This window comes from Aspergillus niger (assembly GCF_000002855.4).
Source record: "Aspergillus niger supercontig An16".
In the NCBI taxonomy this organism is placed as follows: Eukaryota; Fungi; Ascomycota; class Eurotiomycetes; order Eurotiales; family Aspergillaceae; genus Aspergillus; species Aspergillus niger.
The window spans coordinates 1,402,277-1,418,442 of record NT_166531.1 but is presented as its reverse complement, the minus strand read 5'-3'; the positions used below and the strand labels follow the sequence as shown (position 1 = coordinate 1,418,442).

The 16,166-nt window shown below is 53.1% G+C and overlaps 6 protein-coding genes across 6 annotated transcripts; 2 read left to right on the top strand and 4 right to left on the bottom strand.

Annotated features, from left to right (window-relative positions):
* Positions 1-373: 373 nt before the first annotated feature.
* Positions 374-3,004, bottom strand: An16g06440 (uncharacterized protein; the record flags this gene model as incomplete). Its single annotated transcript, XM_059745217.1, has 10 exons — positions 374-624; positions 702-1,130; positions 1,238-1,410; positions 1,471-1,568; positions 1,628-1,762; positions 1,814-2,050; positions 2,102-2,226; positions 2,280-2,624; positions 2,678-2,766; positions 2,895-3,004. The coding sequence occupies 10 exons, from the start codon at positions 3,002-3,004 to the stop codon at positions 374-376; spliced, it is 1,992 nt and encodes a 663-aa protein (XP_059604865.1).
* A 698-nt stretch (positions 3,005-3,702) lies between these two features.
* An16g06430 (uncharacterized protein) lies at positions 3,703-3,964 on the top strand (the record flags this gene model as incomplete). Its single annotated transcript, XM_059745216.1, has 2 exons — positions 3,703-3,770; positions 3,811-3,964. 2 exons carry the CDS (start codon positions 3,703-3,705, stop codon positions 3,962-3,964), a joined length of 222 nt encoding a protein of 73 aa, XP_059604864.1.
* Positions 3,965-4,355: 391 nt separating this feature from the next.
* An16g06420 (uncharacterized protein) lies at positions 4,356-6,392 on the bottom strand (the record flags this gene model as incomplete). The annotated part of the gene is given in 3 exon segments (XM_001397907.3): positions 4,356-4,436; positions 4,814-5,937; positions 5,997-6,392. Coding segments are annotated over 3 exon segments (1,601 nt in total), but the record flags the coding sequence as incomplete, so codon positions are not given.
* Positions 6,393-7,572: 1,180 nt separating this feature from the next.
* Positions 7,573-9,884, bottom strand: An16g06410 (uncharacterized protein; the record flags this gene model as incomplete). Its single annotated transcript, XM_059745215.1, has 5 exons — positions 7,573-8,072; positions 8,135-8,406; positions 8,456-9,019; positions 9,082-9,718; positions 9,761-9,884. 5 exons carry the CDS (start codon positions 9,882-9,884, stop codon positions 7,573-7,575), a joined length of 2,097 nt encoding a protein of 698 aa, XP_059604863.1.
* Positions 9,885-10,583: 699 nt separating this feature from the next.
* Positions 10,584-11,467, top strand: An16g06400 (uncharacterized protein; the record flags this gene model as incomplete). Its single annotated transcript, XM_001397905.1, has 2 exons — positions 10,584-11,110; positions 11,197-11,467. 2 exons carry the CDS (start codon positions 10,584-10,586, stop codon positions 11,465-11,467), a joined length of 798 nt encoding a protein of 265 aa, XP_001397942.1.
* A 222-nt stretch (positions 11,468-11,689) lies between these two features.
* On the bottom strand, positions 11,690-14,535 carry An16g06390 (uncharacterized protein; the record flags this gene model as incomplete). The annotated part of the gene is made up of 3 exons (XM_059745214.1): positions 11,690-12,968; positions 13,066-13,868; positions 13,921-14,535. 3 exons carry the CDS (start codon positions 14,533-14,535, stop codon positions 11,690-11,692), a joined length of 2,697 nt encoding a protein of 898 aa, XP_059604862.1.
* Positions 14,536-16,166: the final 1,631 nt, after the last annotated feature.

Sequence of the window (16,166 nt, the reverse complement as noted above, 5' to 3'; positions counted from 1 at the left end):
GGTAAATCCACCGCATTAATGACCAGGTTACAGCAATGCGGTAGGTAGTAGCTGAGAGCATTGAGCCCAGAGAAGACACCTACGGAGCGGATTAGTCATTAGAGAGCCTCGCACTAACGTTACTTGTGTAAATGAGCTATTGTGCTGTAAGATGAAGCACATAGCATATTGCAATGAGAAGTAATGCCCAATGAATAATCGCCAGGCAGTTAGTTAGGTCGTTAGGAGACCCTTCAACCAGTACCCCGCCAGCTAAACAGTCCCTAAGCCATTCCCCACCGAAGAAACCCCACCGAAGAAACCCCCAAGCCGGACCCCACCGTCAATATGGAAACTTCGATAGACCTTTGCTTAATGCCGAGGTTTCCGAATGCTATAAGCTATCTGCATACCGCTCCAGCGAGTCTGCCACGATCTTCTGCAATTTCCATACAGCCCGACGACTTAAGATCAACGCCCACGCGTATATTAAACGAACAGCATCAGACTTCTGAGCATGGCTTGCAGGTAGATCTACCTCCGACAAGATCTCACGGACCTGTTTGATCCTTGCTGTCTCCTCAGGTGACCACTCAAGTTCGAGACGGTTCTGTGTCTCTTTCAACCAGTGGTAGGAAAATAGGCCTAAGCGCAATTGTCGTCAGCCGGGTGTATGACCTGGTGGGTTGACTTGACTGAGGGGGGGATATATATTCACTCACAGCATTCTATAGAGAAGAGATGAACTTCAAAACTCTGAAAACACGACAGCCGTTGCTCCGGCAGCGCCATTCCTAATTTGACGCGGGTGCTCAGCGCGCCGATTGCGTGTGCGACAATTCTCATCGTAAGATCCGACTGCGAAATTGGGATCACCAGCTGCTTGAAGCTCAACTCTATAGTCTCTGAGCTATGGGAGGCGATAGCGGTCCTCACTGGGGTAAAGTCGACTCCAATCCACGTATAAGCCAGGCGAAACAGTGCGGCAGGGTTAGCCGTGACGGCACTGTACGGATTTCGTGGTGAGACGGAGGATTCCACGTTGCCTTCCCAGCAGGTGTGCCATCTTCGAAGTGTGACTTCGAACTTTTCTAAAATTTCGTGAGCTCTGCTGACTCTAGCCAAATATTTTGCCGGAATTCCCATGCTTTCTGCAGAACCGCATGCAAAAGTACATATGTTCCGAAGACGCTGACAGCATCCGTCGGCAGAGGGGACGGGGACAGGAGAGCAGCCAGCGCGTCACCCAAACACGGACGACTCTGAATGCGGGCCAGCCTCGCCCTTAGCCACGACTCCATAGTAGGGCTTGCCCACTCAGGCTCTTTGCACGGTAACGGGACGTTGCTCATTTCATGCACCAGGAGTGCGGGAGGGACATGGAAACAAACAGTCAAAACATTTAAGGCTGTAAAAGCGGCCCATTTAGTCCTATAAGATCCAATAAGTATTGGATGGAAACTGCGACAACCAGCGGTTGCGGATTTTTACCGTAAGGCCATTTCGTTGTTAACCCAATCCTCCCACAGTTCTTCGGATTCATGCTCCCAGTCGCGGTGCTTCCTTTGTGGGCCCGTACAGCGGATAACCTAAATGTCCATGTCATGTTTAAGATAGATTCCGTGATATGTTGCGGGATCTATCATACATTTGCTAGAGTTGACGTCCACGACACTGCGTTGTGGAAAAGTTCTTGATCTCCGCTACGAGTGCCGTAGGATATCAGAATAGCCAGCGATTGTGTGGCCCAGAGAGGTGTTTCGGATGTGGACGAAGTAAGAATCTCAACTCAATTAGCAAGAAAGCTTGAGTAGTGTGTACATCACAGACATACATGCGTCATGACGGAGTGCCTTCCGGCGCAGTACAGGGCATGAGCCATATCATAGTCTTTGTAGCAGCCCGCGCCTATCACCAGCATGGCCAGCAGAAGACAAGAATGGGCCTCTTCAGCCCGCCAAGTCGGGACATGAAGAAACGGATGGTAATCAAGGAAAAATTCGAAGAAAGCCACGAGAAACCGCTCCAACCTCAATCGAGAAGGGAAATCGCCAAGATGCTTGAATCCTGCCTGTGGCAATATGTTAGTGAGGCTGAACATTGTGGTAGCATTGGCACCTACGGATTTTAATACGGATTCTGCTTCAGTATATACTTGCATTCTCTTCTTCTCCGACAGTTCCAAAGAACCTCTCCAGGATAGCTGGTCCCGCGCCTGGGCTGGGAGGCGACTGGACGTGACAGTGCCTAGAATTTACCGTCAGTTCGGCAAGGCCCGCGGGGTCACACGTCTGCCTAACCAGGGGGGTTGCTAGTAAACTCTACATTCGGAGCTGGCTGGAAGTCAAAGTCCGCGAGAATAGCGTCGAGAGTGTAGTTATCCATAAACAGGCCTGGGGAATGTTCATCGTTGTTCAGAGCCGTATCGGCGGAACCAACATCTTCCGAACAATTGAGGATTAGCTCCTGAGGTGAGTTAATCGCCAACGGCGCCAGCTGCGAGCTATCCAGCACACGAGAGGCTGTAGTTGCTCCAACCGTTTCAGGGATAGTGGGGTGGTATCGGAGGTGGTGACGCTTAATCACGTCCTTCCGCGTGAAGGTTGCGCTACAGTAATTGCAGCTGAACGGCTTTTCGTTTCGGTCTGGTAGAGTCAGTGCCGCTGGTGCAGAGGGTCTGGCGGAATAATTGACTAACGAGAGCGCTCATGCCGTGTAAGATGTTCAGTCCGCGCAAACGACCGTGCACAGTAGGTGCATTTCAGCGCGCGACGGTGCCCTGTTACTCTATTACCCAACGGGTCCATCATCCGTCATGGAAACACAGGTTGCAGCAGGACAAAGGAAGAAATAGGCATGAAGATATATGTTGTGAAGATACGTCGATCGCGACGGCCAAGATGACCCTCACTAACCTAAGGGCCAATTCAGGGCAATATTCCCCCAATGGTTCGGTCATCGGCACTCCGTACCTCCGACACAGTGCGTCCTTTTCTTCTGAGAACACCGAACTGGCTTCGGTCATCGGGACTTTCACTAGCCAATTCCTGCCTATAGGCTAGATCCTAGAGCCTTTAATGCAGAAATCAATTACTGAGTGGTACAGGATACATATATAAATTATTTCCCCAAAATATATATTTCTTCTTTTTATCTTCCCTGGTACGCAGTGGTCACGTGGTATGGCATGACACCTTCCACCGTATACAAGGGGCTACGCTTCCTATAAAGGACCAGACTCGCAGACTTTCGTATCCCGACTATAGAATAAATAATAAAGCCAAAATACTGTGCTGATATTATACTTGATACACTACAGTGTGTGACCCCTACCCTAAGTTATATTGTACAGAGCTGTAGACTTCTTGGCGGGGGTGGGTGGTGGAGGCACCCCAGCATGCCAACACTAAATATAACCATGGTTACATAGAGTACTACTACTTACTATTGTGCACAGATTATCCCCATCGCATAGCCAGTATTACATGAGAGATATGTACATAAGCCCCCCAGACAATGATTCGCCATCCAAGTACACCCCCAAACAAGAATCTCACCGACCACAGTAATCCAAAGATCATCTGAACCTCACGATAAGCCTATTATCCATGCAGCTGACTGCGGGGTAAGCTCACACTTGCAGGGGGGGTAAGCTGTCAAGAACAGCTTCCAGCTGGAGCAGTCCGGGCATCTCCATGACAAGGATCCCTGGACGAGATGACCATGCTCAAGTCCTTACTCAATTGCCCGCCAACAGCACCTGACTCGTATCCCTACCATACAGTCGCAAAGTAAGTATCCCATTCACTACGGCCAATATATACAATATAGCACAAATATAGCTGAAACCCCAGCTTCTAGTCTACCCTCAGCAAAAGCCAGCAAGCAAGCAAGCAAGCCCCTTACACACCCTCTAAACTCAAGATTCCCCCATATTCCTCGTATCAAACTTTCTAGAACACCAATCGAATCAAATTCCAATTAAAGCAATGCATATGACATGTCCACTTCCCAACCACAAGCAAGCAAGCAAAAGCAACTACTTACTTTAGCGGAAATAGCTCCCGTTGACGAAAAGTCCATGAAAACCAATGGTAGAACTAACAACCCGAACCAGAACCAAGGATCATGATGAAAGAGAAGCAAAGCAAAAGCAAATCTTGGAACCTAACACGAACTGAACAAACAAACACCGCTTTGCTCGCAAAAGTAAACTCAAATCTGAGACACTCGAGGACAACTGGACTGCATCCGGGGCTTACCGTCGGCGAGGCCGATAAGTCTAGATCTATCGATCCTTCGTGATTCTTGGCTTTTATTTATGTATATACATCGAATCAGATGGTATATACATATAGAAATACTATACACAATGATTATAGACGAATAAGTCGCCTCTTCACGAAAAGTATGGATATTACATAATACATTGAGGCAAAGTCAATGTGAATGTGAACCTGAACCACGGAAAATTCACCGGATTGAGAATCAGCTCATAACCAACCTTGACAGGCAGATTTGAATCGATTTGATGAGCTGTGATTGGCCTATCGGTGTTGTCCGAGTTCCCCACTGCGCCCCTGTCAAAGTGGAGAAGAATGTCGTAGGCGGTGAAGAAAAATAACTTTGTAACTTTGTTTGAATCCTTGCTTTGTGCTGAAGTCTACTCTGTACGTATACAGTATGAGATGTAGAAAGATGTATGTAATGCAATGCAATGTGCCAATCACAATCTATATACGCTAACACACATATGGACATTGGGTATCCCAATCAATCATCAGCAGTAACAGTAACAAAGAAACTAGTTAGAAGTGTCCTCATGCAACCGCACCGTCACATTATCTCCCGGCGCATTCGTCAAACTCATCTGCATATTGATCTCCCCTTCCTTGGTCTTGCCCACGCCCTCAATCACATCGAAGCGCTGCAACAGTCTGACCAGGACATACCCCGTCTCCGTAAGTGCGAACTGCTGCCCAATGCAGATCCGCGGCCCACCGTTGAACGGCAAGTACTCCCATCCGGCCTTGCGCTCGTTCCAGCGATCCGGACGGAACTCATCCGCATCAGCGCCCCACAGATCAGGCCGACGGTGCATCACGTAGGTGCTGTAGAAGACGGGCTGGCCCTTCTTGACGTAGATGGGGTCGGTGCCCGCGGGACCACCGCCCGTGGGGAGGGTTGGTGTTTGCGGACAGCCGTGCGACGGTTACCAGGGACAATAGGGTAGAGACGGAGGACCTCGTTGAGGAAGTTCTGCAGGGGACGGCAGGACTTGAGATTGGCAAAGGTGATGTCACGGGGGGACGAGTAGGAGCCGAATTCCGCGAGAATGGTGGCGCGCAGGGAGGAGAAGTAGGCCGGGTGGCGGGCGAGGAAGAGGACGCACCAGGAGAGGAGGGAGGCAGTGGTATCGCGACCGGCGAGGAGGATGTTGAGGAGCTGGGAGCGCAGTTCGACGGGGTCGCGGGTGGCCTCGGCCAGACCGTGCAGGAAGACATAGTGGCCGGTGGGTTTCTTCTCGGGGTCGGAGTTGAGGGCGGCGGTGACGAAGCGGTCGACGTAGGCGTGGACGGCCTTGTTGATCGCGCGGCTTTCCTTGTTGTTGATGATCCAGTAGAGCTTCTCGAAACGGGCGCGCTGGGCAGAGTACCATTGGCCGCGGTCGAACTGGGCAGGGAAGTCGTCTTGGGGAATGGCGCCATTGCTGAGGGCGGCGGCTTGGCTCTGGACGCTCTCGCCGAAGAGGAACTCAGTCGCGGTGTCCATGGTCAGGCGGAAGAAGATGGTCTGGATGTCGGTGGCGGGGGTCCAGCCGGTGGCGTCGACGGGCATGGCTTTCATGGCGACTTGGACGTGACGCTCCTCGAGATCGAGGTCGCTGATCTGGTCGCGGGTGAATTGAGGACGGAGGAGAGCGCGAGACCGAGACCAGTGGTCGCCATCGGCAGTGAACTGGATACGAGTTAGAAGAGGGATGGTTTGGATAGGAAAGGTAGTAGTAGTGGACGTACGATGCCGCGGCCGAGCAGCCAGTGCAGAGCGTTGCGACGGGACTGACCCAATTCAAAGTCCTTGAACTGGGTGGCCAGCAAGGCCTGGACGTTCTTGGGATCGCAGGTGCTGATGACATCGGTGCCCAGTTGACGGAATTGGAAAGTGGTGGTATAGCGATTCTCGCGGGCGGACATGGTCTCAACACGCCGGCGGGTCACAGTGGGCACCTGGCGAGCCTTGTCCATGGCCAGCGCCTCCTTCAGGGTGTTGATGCCCAGCAGATCACCGGGGTAAGAGGGCACACTCCCACAGTTCCATTTACGGGCATTTTGGGCATGTTGCCAGCGAGAGAGCAGCACATATAGCAGGTAGAGGATGGGGGAGGCCGTTGCGACAAACAAAAGTGTCGACATGGCGAAGGTTGAAGTGGGGGAGGGGGAAGAAGAGAAACCCAAGAAAGTGCGTGTGTGAGGAGAAAAGAAGAGCCAAACCAGTGGCGAGAAGAGGGGTTGATGAAGGTAAATAAATGTACCGGGCGGGAAGTTAGATTCATTTATGTTTTGACTACGAAAGTGAATTCGATGGAGTATCAGGATTGCCAGCAAACCGAATGACCGGCAACCGAGGCAGATCGAACCATCCTCATGATAGTACAGAGTAAAAAAAGAAGAGCAGTATGGACCGTTGGAAAGAGTCTTGAGATGATTAGTCGTCGCAGTGGAGTCCCGGCGACCCCTAGTCTGAAGGCCTCGGGGCTTCCAACTGGATGGAAGCAGGAGGCCCGCCATGACAGGCTTCAGGGGTGGAGAAAGGAAGTATCTTGGTTGAACCGGACTTTGCCTGGTTTCATCGCCCTCTGTTCATTCTTATTACCGCCGGGTCTGCATAAGCATTCCCCTGGCCTATAGTGCACTAGCACTATGCCTTCTCTTCAGAGGAGCAGAGCCAACCGGATTCCAGGCTGACGGGAAATATACTACTACATCCTGGAGGATGATTAGTCTGCAGCCACCCTGGTTGGTTCCCAACATCAACGGCTTTCCATCTACTTTCATGTACTGGTGCAGTAAGTACTATATTAGACTCGATAGCATTGGTTGGTACGGCCTACGTGGTTGTTCCCGGCTCCATACTAGACTAAGTAGTAATGATTAGGGCACAACTTTCCACTGCGTCATTCCCAACCATAATAATCTCATTGTGTGTTCATCATTCATTCATTCCTTCAATCATTGATTGATTCCCCTTTCTATTAAGATGATCGTCCAAGTGGTTTAACTATTTCATGTTCCGCGGAATGACTCACTCCCTGGTTCCCAGGGGCACTTGAACCAAGGACCCAACCACATGTGTTTCCCCCGTGCCAGATCCGAGGCAGGTTTCACCTACAGAATTAGGCAAATGCAAGTGTTTTGTGCCGCGCTCGACTTCCCCAATGCGGTATCTGTGCGTGTCGCTCATTTCGGTCGCCCTTCCGGCACTTTATCTCTCTCCAGCAACATTTCCGATCTCTATAGTCCTATGCTACTTTAGTTGCTAAAATCGCTCTACACTAAAAATCTAAAAATCCACTGGCTGCATTGGCCTCCCCCACTACACCTTTCGCCGCACCAATCCGCGAAAGAAGTCAAAACTGTTACTGTCGCTCTGCAGCTGCCACACCCGGCCCGTCGGTCGGTCATTCCAGCCCAGTTCTTCTGCCAGCAGCAGCCCGTAATCCCGCGTGATCCCCTTGATGCGCGCGCGCACACCCCCCTCTTCCTCCAACGTCACCACCTGGTGCATGTGCAGCCAGTCCGCGTAATACATTTCTTCAAACGACCGATCGAACCCGCTCCGCAGGAACCGCGTATACAGCTCCTCGAAGGTCGTGAGGATGCGCGCCAGCAGCTTCTCCAGCGTGATCGGGGCCGCCCGGGGTCCCAGGAACCGCGCCGCCAGCGCCGTCAACGATGTGGTGGGCGATGCGTTCGTTGCGTTGATGCCAATGCCCACGACCGAGATGTACTCGTTCGCGCAGTAGTGCGAGTTCACCAGGATGCCGCAGATTTTCGAGTACTGCTTCTTCTCCGGGTGCTCCGGGTCCAGTGCATCTGTCGGCTGGTCAGCATCCGTCCCATTCCCTTGATCACATCCTTCAGAAAGTATCACTTACACACGTCATTCGGCCACTTCAGCTTGACCGGGAGCTCCGAGTACCCCGCATCGTAGTTCTTGATTCCCTGCACCACTGCCATCGCCGCCAAATACTGGATAAATACGACTGGTGCTGACTGAATCTTCTCCAACGGGTGGCGAAGCACCGTCGAGAAAATCAGCGCCCCGGCCGGCGACACCCATACGTTCGATCCGCGGCCGCGGCCTGCCACCTGGGTCGTGGCGCTGGCGGTGAAGCCGTTAGGCAGCTTGCGCAGCAGCTTGGGGTTTCTGACCCGTCAGTTGTGTTTCGCTTCTGTCATCGGACAGGTCCACTTACTTTTCCAGGATCGTGTTCGTGCTGGTAACGACCTCGCCGTACACGAGGTGGGCGCCAAACTCGGATGCACCCTCGCGGGACTGCGACTGGTACTGGTGGAGGTTGGAGTAGAAGGCATGATGGTTGAAGTAGGGCGTCAGTTTCGACGATGGCACGTCGTCGTGCACCACCAGCCGCTTGACAATGGCGTTGTAATCCACGATACCCTCCGTAGACTGCGACGATTCCGGGAGTGAATCTTCCAACTGGCTCAGATTCCATGCGCCGGGTCTCTCAATCCGGAATGTGTCATTCTCGTCCTTGATAATCTCTTCGTTGCCATCCTTGGTGATGATCTCCTGCCAGGACGCTACCAGATCGGCCGTCTCCGCCGGCTCCTGTGAGGACAGATGCAGCGATGACAGCGACGGCACGGTGGTCGTGCTCTGCGTCACCTGCAGGCCCAGCTTGACCAGACATGCCTTGAGGAAGTCCGTGCGCGCCTTGTCGTCAGCCTCCAGCGCCTCTATGACTTTTGTATATTCGGGGCCACCGGCTTTTTTATCCAGATTTGCAGCTGCAAACCTACCAACCATCAGCACACACATCACCTAGACAGTTAGACCACGGAGGGTAAAGAGCCTTACTCCGGATGCGGTCCCGTAAGAACAACCCTCCCTTCGCCAACGCGACAAAACACCACTGCGGCCTTCCCCTCCCCAGGGTCAACATTCAACTCCTCCTCAAAGCTAGCCAGGACCTCCACTCCCTTGTCAGCCAGCGTGGGCGCATCCACAAACACCCCACCTCCATTATAGTAGCACCTGAACCGCTCCGGCACAATCCCCGCATTGAGAATATCTTTATTCACCGAAATCTCCGCCGCCCTCGCCCCCGCCTCACTGTGATAGACGAACCCCGCGAACGCCCCTCCGCGACATGTACCAGGGTAGAAGGCCAACTCGCGCTCTCCGATAACCTGAAGTGTCTTATCGCCGACTTCGAACTCGCAGCGTTGGGAACCGTAGTACCCACCCGCGCAGAAACCGAGGTAAGCGCCGCCGCGCTTGACGAATTGTTCGATGCGGCGGTTGCCGGGGCCATTGAGAACGCGGCCGTAGCCTAGATCAGCGCCGCCGGGGATGACGAGGAGAGCGCAGGTAGCGGTCCAGGGTTCGTGGAGGAGGGCATCGGAGGTGACGGGGATGACGGCGTAGTGGGGGGCTAGAAGGCGGCGGAGGGAGTAGAGGGTGTGGCGGACTGATTCGACGGTGGTTCCATTGCCTAGAGATCAAATAGGACTTAGTAAGAAGAAGAGTATCGTACGTATAATTCGTTGTGTGCAAAGTGAAGGATATCGTTGATGCTGAGCGGGGAGAAGAGGGGAGAGTGGCGCACCGGAATAGACCAGAACGTTGACCTTTTTGCCGGTCATATTGGGGGTCGCCATTTTGCGGCAACTACCTGCAACTCTCTCTCAGAGCACCACACAAGGAATCAAGCAGTCAAGCAAGCAAACAAGCACAATGTCGGACCAGGAGAAAAGGCAGAACCCGCCCGTGGAGGTGGAGGAGGACGACGACGAGCCGGACGAATGGTGAGTTGTTGGGATGCGAAGATCGGAGGAAGGGAGTTTAGTTGAGCTGACGGTACATCCCATCCATCCAGGGACAAGCGGATCTTCAGCACCGGCTGTGCAGGTACGATACCATCTTTTATTGCTTATTTCAGATAGCTACTAAACACAATTACAGCGGAGCAGATGAAAATGAACGACTGCTGGTTCGAAAAGAAGGACTGGCGCCAGTGCCAGAGTGAGGTATAATACTCCATCCATCCTCGCAGTTATGCTGTGACTGACTGACTCTAATGTTGAATCAGATGGAAACCTTCCGCGAGTGCTGGAAACGCCAGGGCAACGACGAGCGCACACAGACCAAGGATGCTTAATGAACACCACTTAACATATCCCTGTACAATAAGAATAATACTAGAATCTCCACTATCTCACCATATTACTTTCCACCTCCAAAGATCTCTCAATCGCCGTACAATCACGTGACACTATACAGCTCTGACTTCATGTTCTCTTCCCGCAAGCACCTCTCACCACTCCCCAACCCCAAACACCACACCACAGCCCTCTACAATGTCCCTCCCACGTTTAACGCGCTCCCTGCGCGGACCCCAGCTCAGCAAAACCCTTCGCCACTCCCTCACCACCACAACCCGCTACCAATCCACCACTACCAACAACAACAAACCCGCCACCTCTACCTCCACAACATCAACATCAACAACTCCCAAGCCCACCACTACCTCCTCCTCCTCCTCAACCTCCACCCCCAAAACCACTACCCCCACCCTCAAAGACCTCCTCGACACCCCACCCTCCCCCGCAAACCCAACAGAAGACCGCATCGACTGGACGCGCTCCTTCCACGGGCTCAGCGCGACGCCCTTCCCCAAAGAATGCGCCGACATCCTCCTCGCCCCGACCGACCCGGAAGAAGTCGAGATCAAGCCCGACGGCATCCTCTACCTCCCCGAGATCAAGTACCGACGGATACTGAATAAGGCGTTCGGACCCGGTGGATGGGGTCTGGTGCCTCGGAGTGAGAGCATTGTTACGCCCAAGATGGTGACGAGGGAGTATGCGCTTGTTTGTAATGGGCGGTTAGTATTTCCCTAGTTCTCTTGGGGTGTGTGAGGGTGTGAGGTGTGTGGATGAATCAAGCTGACTACTTGTGTGTTGCGGCTAGGTTGGTTTCAGTTGCGCGCGGCGAGCAGGATTACTTCTCTCCCGATGGAATCCCGACTGCTACGGAGGGATGTCGGTCGAATGCATTGGTGCGGTGTTGTAAGGATCTGGGGATTGCGAGCGAATTGTGGGATCCCAGGTGGATTCGGAAGTTCAAGGCGCAGTATACGCGGGAGGCGTTTGTGGAGCATGTGGTGAATAAACGGAAGACGAAGATTTGGGTGAGGAAGGATGATACGGTTGGGTATCCGTGGAAGGAGACGAAGTTTTAGTAGTCTTTTCCCATGCCTTTATCTCGGTGAACTACTTATATCATCATGATCATGGGATGCTAAATGCTGTATAATATGGGATCAAATGTACGATATCATTGCGAATTACATGCTAATAGATCAGTCCACTCATAAAATAATAATAATAATACATCATATGCAACAGTCTTAAGTCCCGGTTTTTTTGCAAAAGAGAAAAAGAAAAATCATCATCACTCATGGCTACTGGTTACCCGCTCCCTCGTACGGCCGTCGTGGCACATACCGTCCTGGCTCGGTTTCTGTCAGGTGCGTCGAGGGGTGCTCCCGTCCGTCTGGCGTCTGCTCGTGCATCGATGGAAGCTCGAACGGCTGGTTCGGGTCGTATGGGTCCTCCGATGGGTCGTAGTACTGTCCCGGGTAGTTGTAATACTCGGGCGGCTGCTGAGGCGGCTGGGACACTGCGGCCCCCGCGAGAGGCTGGGGCACTGCGACCTGGGGCAGCGTGGGCTGCGCCTCCAGGCGATGACGCGGAGGAACTGGCTCCGAGAGTACCGGGACATCGCCTCGAGGGGCGACCACGGGCTGGGGCTCGGGTTCAGGCTCGACGTACGAGCTACGGCCCTCCTTGCGACGACCCGTTGACGGTTCGCGAGTCATGAGTCCGTAGGTCACGTTGAGTTGGCGCTCCTGACCGGGAGAACCCACGGGCGTCTGGTAGTGGTCGACTTCATGACCGTCGCGGGAGCCGTCCTGCGACCGGGCTGCGTGCTCTGCGGTGAGGCCTTCACTGTAGGAGCTGGAGGCACCCATGCCACGACGCTGCAGTGACTGCGGGGAGTTGCCGAGGTCGAAGCCAGTTGAGCGGGATTCGGTGTAAGAGACGCCAGCCGTAGTGTTAGCCCGTCGCATGCCTTCGCTGGCGATGGAGACCTGGCGGACGGGTAGGGTTTGGTCTCCGTGTCCGGCATCCGACTTATTGTCATCCTTCTCGGTTTTGTCATCATCGGCGTCGTCGCTGGCGCCTGGAGCGCGAATAGGGACCTTGCGCACAGCAGAAATCAATGCGCACATGAACTTCGAGCGACGGGCAGCACGGACAGCTTCGTTCGACCAGTTGGATTTGTGGCAAATCAAGACACTCAGCTCCATCTTGTCCATGTCGCCCAGGCCCACCACATCAATGGTGACCTCTGGTTGGAAGTCGCGGCAGTTGTCCTTGTCGCGTACGAAGCTCTCCATCTCCTCTTGGAGAAGTTGGACGTTGGAGAAGGTAGTCTCGAAGCTGACGGGCACGGTGAGGCGCTCATGCATGGCATTGGCACGGGTGAAGTTGTCAATCCATAGGGTGTTGAGGACGACGTTCGGAACCTGCGTGATGCGGTGGTCGTTGACGTTCCGGCAACACGGTGAACAACAAGGAGATGCGCTCGACAAAGTACGGCTTGTCGCTGATTTCCACACGGTCGCCCACGTCAAAGGGATGCTTGACGAAGAGGAAGATACACGAACCCAGCACTTCCTGTGCGGTGGTCGAGAAGACGAAACTCAGAGAAAGCAGGGAAGTGGCACCCGCCGCGATAACGGTACCGAAGCCACTGGTCACGAAAGACACAAACACCAAAATAGCGATGATGCCCGCCACGGTCAGCAAGAGGTTGTCCAGAACGTGGATCGCCTGGTCAACATCGTGGAGACTGTTGTTCAGGGACTTTCTCAACCGGCGGACTTCCCCGATGGCCAAGATCATCTCCTCCAAGCTGATGTCCCCGTTGCCGTCGCGATCCAGCATGTGGAAACATTCTTCGGCCTCCGCCTCCATGCCAGCTCCTAGGACCTCACAGATATCGTCAAAATACAGAGCATCACGGCCTTCGATGACGAAAGACATCCAAATTCTCCGGGCTAGCGCCTCCGACGTCCGTCTGTGTTCCAGAGCCTGGGTGACGACGGACCGAGTGGAGGTGGGGTTGAAAACTTGCTTGCCAGTTAATTCATGTGCCACGTCACCGAAAGCCGCCGTAACCTTGTTACCGAACTGGTGAACATTTTGGCCCACGCCCCGGATAAGGCGCAAAGGCGCTGATGAGCTACCAGTGCGGGTCTTGATGGCGGCGGAGCGAAGAATGGAGTCGGAGATGGCAGCGTCTTCCTCTTGGAACTCTTTGCAGTACATGGGGAACATGTGGCGCGAGGCGTCGAACAACAGAGCCACTAGATACACATTGCGCTTCGATTCTTTGATGCGGGCATCGAACTGCTTGCGGTGGTAGCTGATCGAGATGAGATGAACCATTGTTTTCTCGGCCAGGAAAATCAAGCTGCAGACAAAGAGAGCAAACAGGATGTTCTTGATAGACTTCTCCCAGGATTTGGTAGAGGTATCCCCCTTGGCTTTCTGATGGGGATTTTGTGTCATGACCTAGATGGAAATTAGTCGGGGGCAGGTATCAGGAAGATCAAGCGAGACTTACAGGCAAAAAAGTGACCAAGCACACCACGCACCACAGCACGGTTGCAATTGGCATTTCCAGTTTGCGTAGAATGAGAGCATATTTCCGAGTTCCTGAACTCACAAATCCGATAAGGGTCTGGAAGATGTACGGCAAGAGTTTGGCTGCCAGTTTGCACAACCACAGACTGATCCAGACGATCTCAATCCAGAACCAGAACCAAGGCAGAGTAACTCCGCCGATAGTCGCGTCCTGCGCGACCGTTGCTCCCACGATAATGGGGATGGCGAGTAGAATTGCGAGCGGGGCCACATAGATGAAGTAGCGGGTGAGGACAGAGTAATTCAGGATGGCCTGGTAGATGCGGCCCATGCGAGTGACGGTGCCATCCTCGGGGTCTTCTAGTGAACGTCCAGTGCTTTCGTCGATGCGTCGGCGCATGCCAGGGTTTGGCGCGACCAACCCCTCCTTCTCACCGTCAATGCCTTTGTCATCGCCGTGTGGTTGATACGGATTCGGCGAGCCTCCCACATTGCTACTTGTCTTGCGAGCGCCGGTCTGATTCCGACTGGGAACCGGGTTCAAGGGGATGTCGATAGTGACGTCGTTGGGATTCATCATATTATCCGGGGCCATGTCGGGAAGCTGCTGGAAGCGATGAGCCGACAGCCGCTTCTCCGTGATACCAGGTCTGCCGGACATGAATTTTGAAAATGGCATTGGGAATGGTTTAGGGAAAGAGACGGTCTAAAAAAGAGGCCAGAAGCTGCCCTGCAGCTCCAATTAGCGAGCGATGTCGCAATTGGTCGGCTGAACTTCCAGGGACGTAAGATCGCTTTGCACAGTCCAGGCAGGATCTGACAATCACTGGGTGAATGAGTGTTGGAGTCCACCGGTTCGTGTGGAGAGCGGGTGGGTCGAACGAAAGTAAAACCGCATGGACTGGACCAGGACTTGAGACGTTAGTGGGTGAATTAGCGCAGCAGTGAACGGACGTATATTTCTTTTTCAAAGAACCGGGAATAGTTGAGAAAAGAGAAAGAAAAAGAAAAGGAACGAGAGGGAAAGGCATCGGAAATGAAATGCGTAGAGCGCTGTCAAGGGGGGGGAGGCCGAAGCCCGATGAAAGCGAGAGAGACCACGACAAGCCAGGCGAAGGAATGTCAAAGACGCGAGTGTCAGAAGCAGACGGAAAATCGAGGGGAGCAACCCACGCGAGCATGTTTCAGTCTGGCTGAAGTCACCAGCGTGCAATAATGGAGTCATCCTCTTTTTGGGGGCTGGCCTGGCTGGAATCCGCCGATCATTCCCCGGGCCCATAGTTGTTGTCGGACTGGCGACTGCTAACGCTGCCTATGTTCGTCGCCATGATATAATAGGTAAGACTATAGGCCCTCTAAGCCCTATCAGCGTCCCTGAAGGCGATCGATCTGAATTCTGAAGGGTAAAAGACAGCCCCCACTGGTGTGAATTTTAGTCCATGGCACTAGTTTTGGATTGGGAAAGTTGAAGTGAGTATTGTGTGTGTATGTGTGTGAGACTGTAGATACTCTCCAGTCTGATTACTAGTCAGGGTGGCGGTCACGTTACGCGGAGCGTCACACAGCCATACCGGCAAAGCCCTATTGCCTCCTTTGGGCCCAGTCTAGGGCATGGTTGTCTCTCTCTGTGTCTCTTCCTCTCGCACTTTCCACGGCCCGCGACCGTTGGAACCAGTCAATCCATTCAGGGGGTTCCAGCCAGTTCTTTGTCATCCTTTCAACTTGGCTGAATCTTTTCCCTGGTTACCACTGACCCATTCCTTACATTTCATTCAGGCACAAACTAACCAAAATATCGGGGATGTGGTTCTGATGGTGTGGCTGGATCTTAGTGCAATTAGTTAATTACGCGGTCGCTTACTATACTCCTTCTGGCATTGTCGAGTTTTTATCGAAAAGTGAACCTTGTAAGGATGTAAGGCTGATTTGCCGTTCAGTGCCACTTCTCGCCCCTGAAATCTGCTACAATCAATCTCACTGAAACCATGTATGCACACCTGTCAGCCCGTCAGACGGCTGCCCCTGGACTAGTCAATATTGCGATTAGTGTGTGGAAGTTGAGGCGTTAGATTCGGCTGCATTTGTGGTATGATAAGATGTAAAGTCGGAATACACCTCGGCTCCACATCACTTGGACCACCCCAACATTTGTACAGACATAGTCTTACATATTGCAGCAAAGATGGAGAATTAATCGCCGGCAGTGCAAATTAGTCTGCGAGAGAT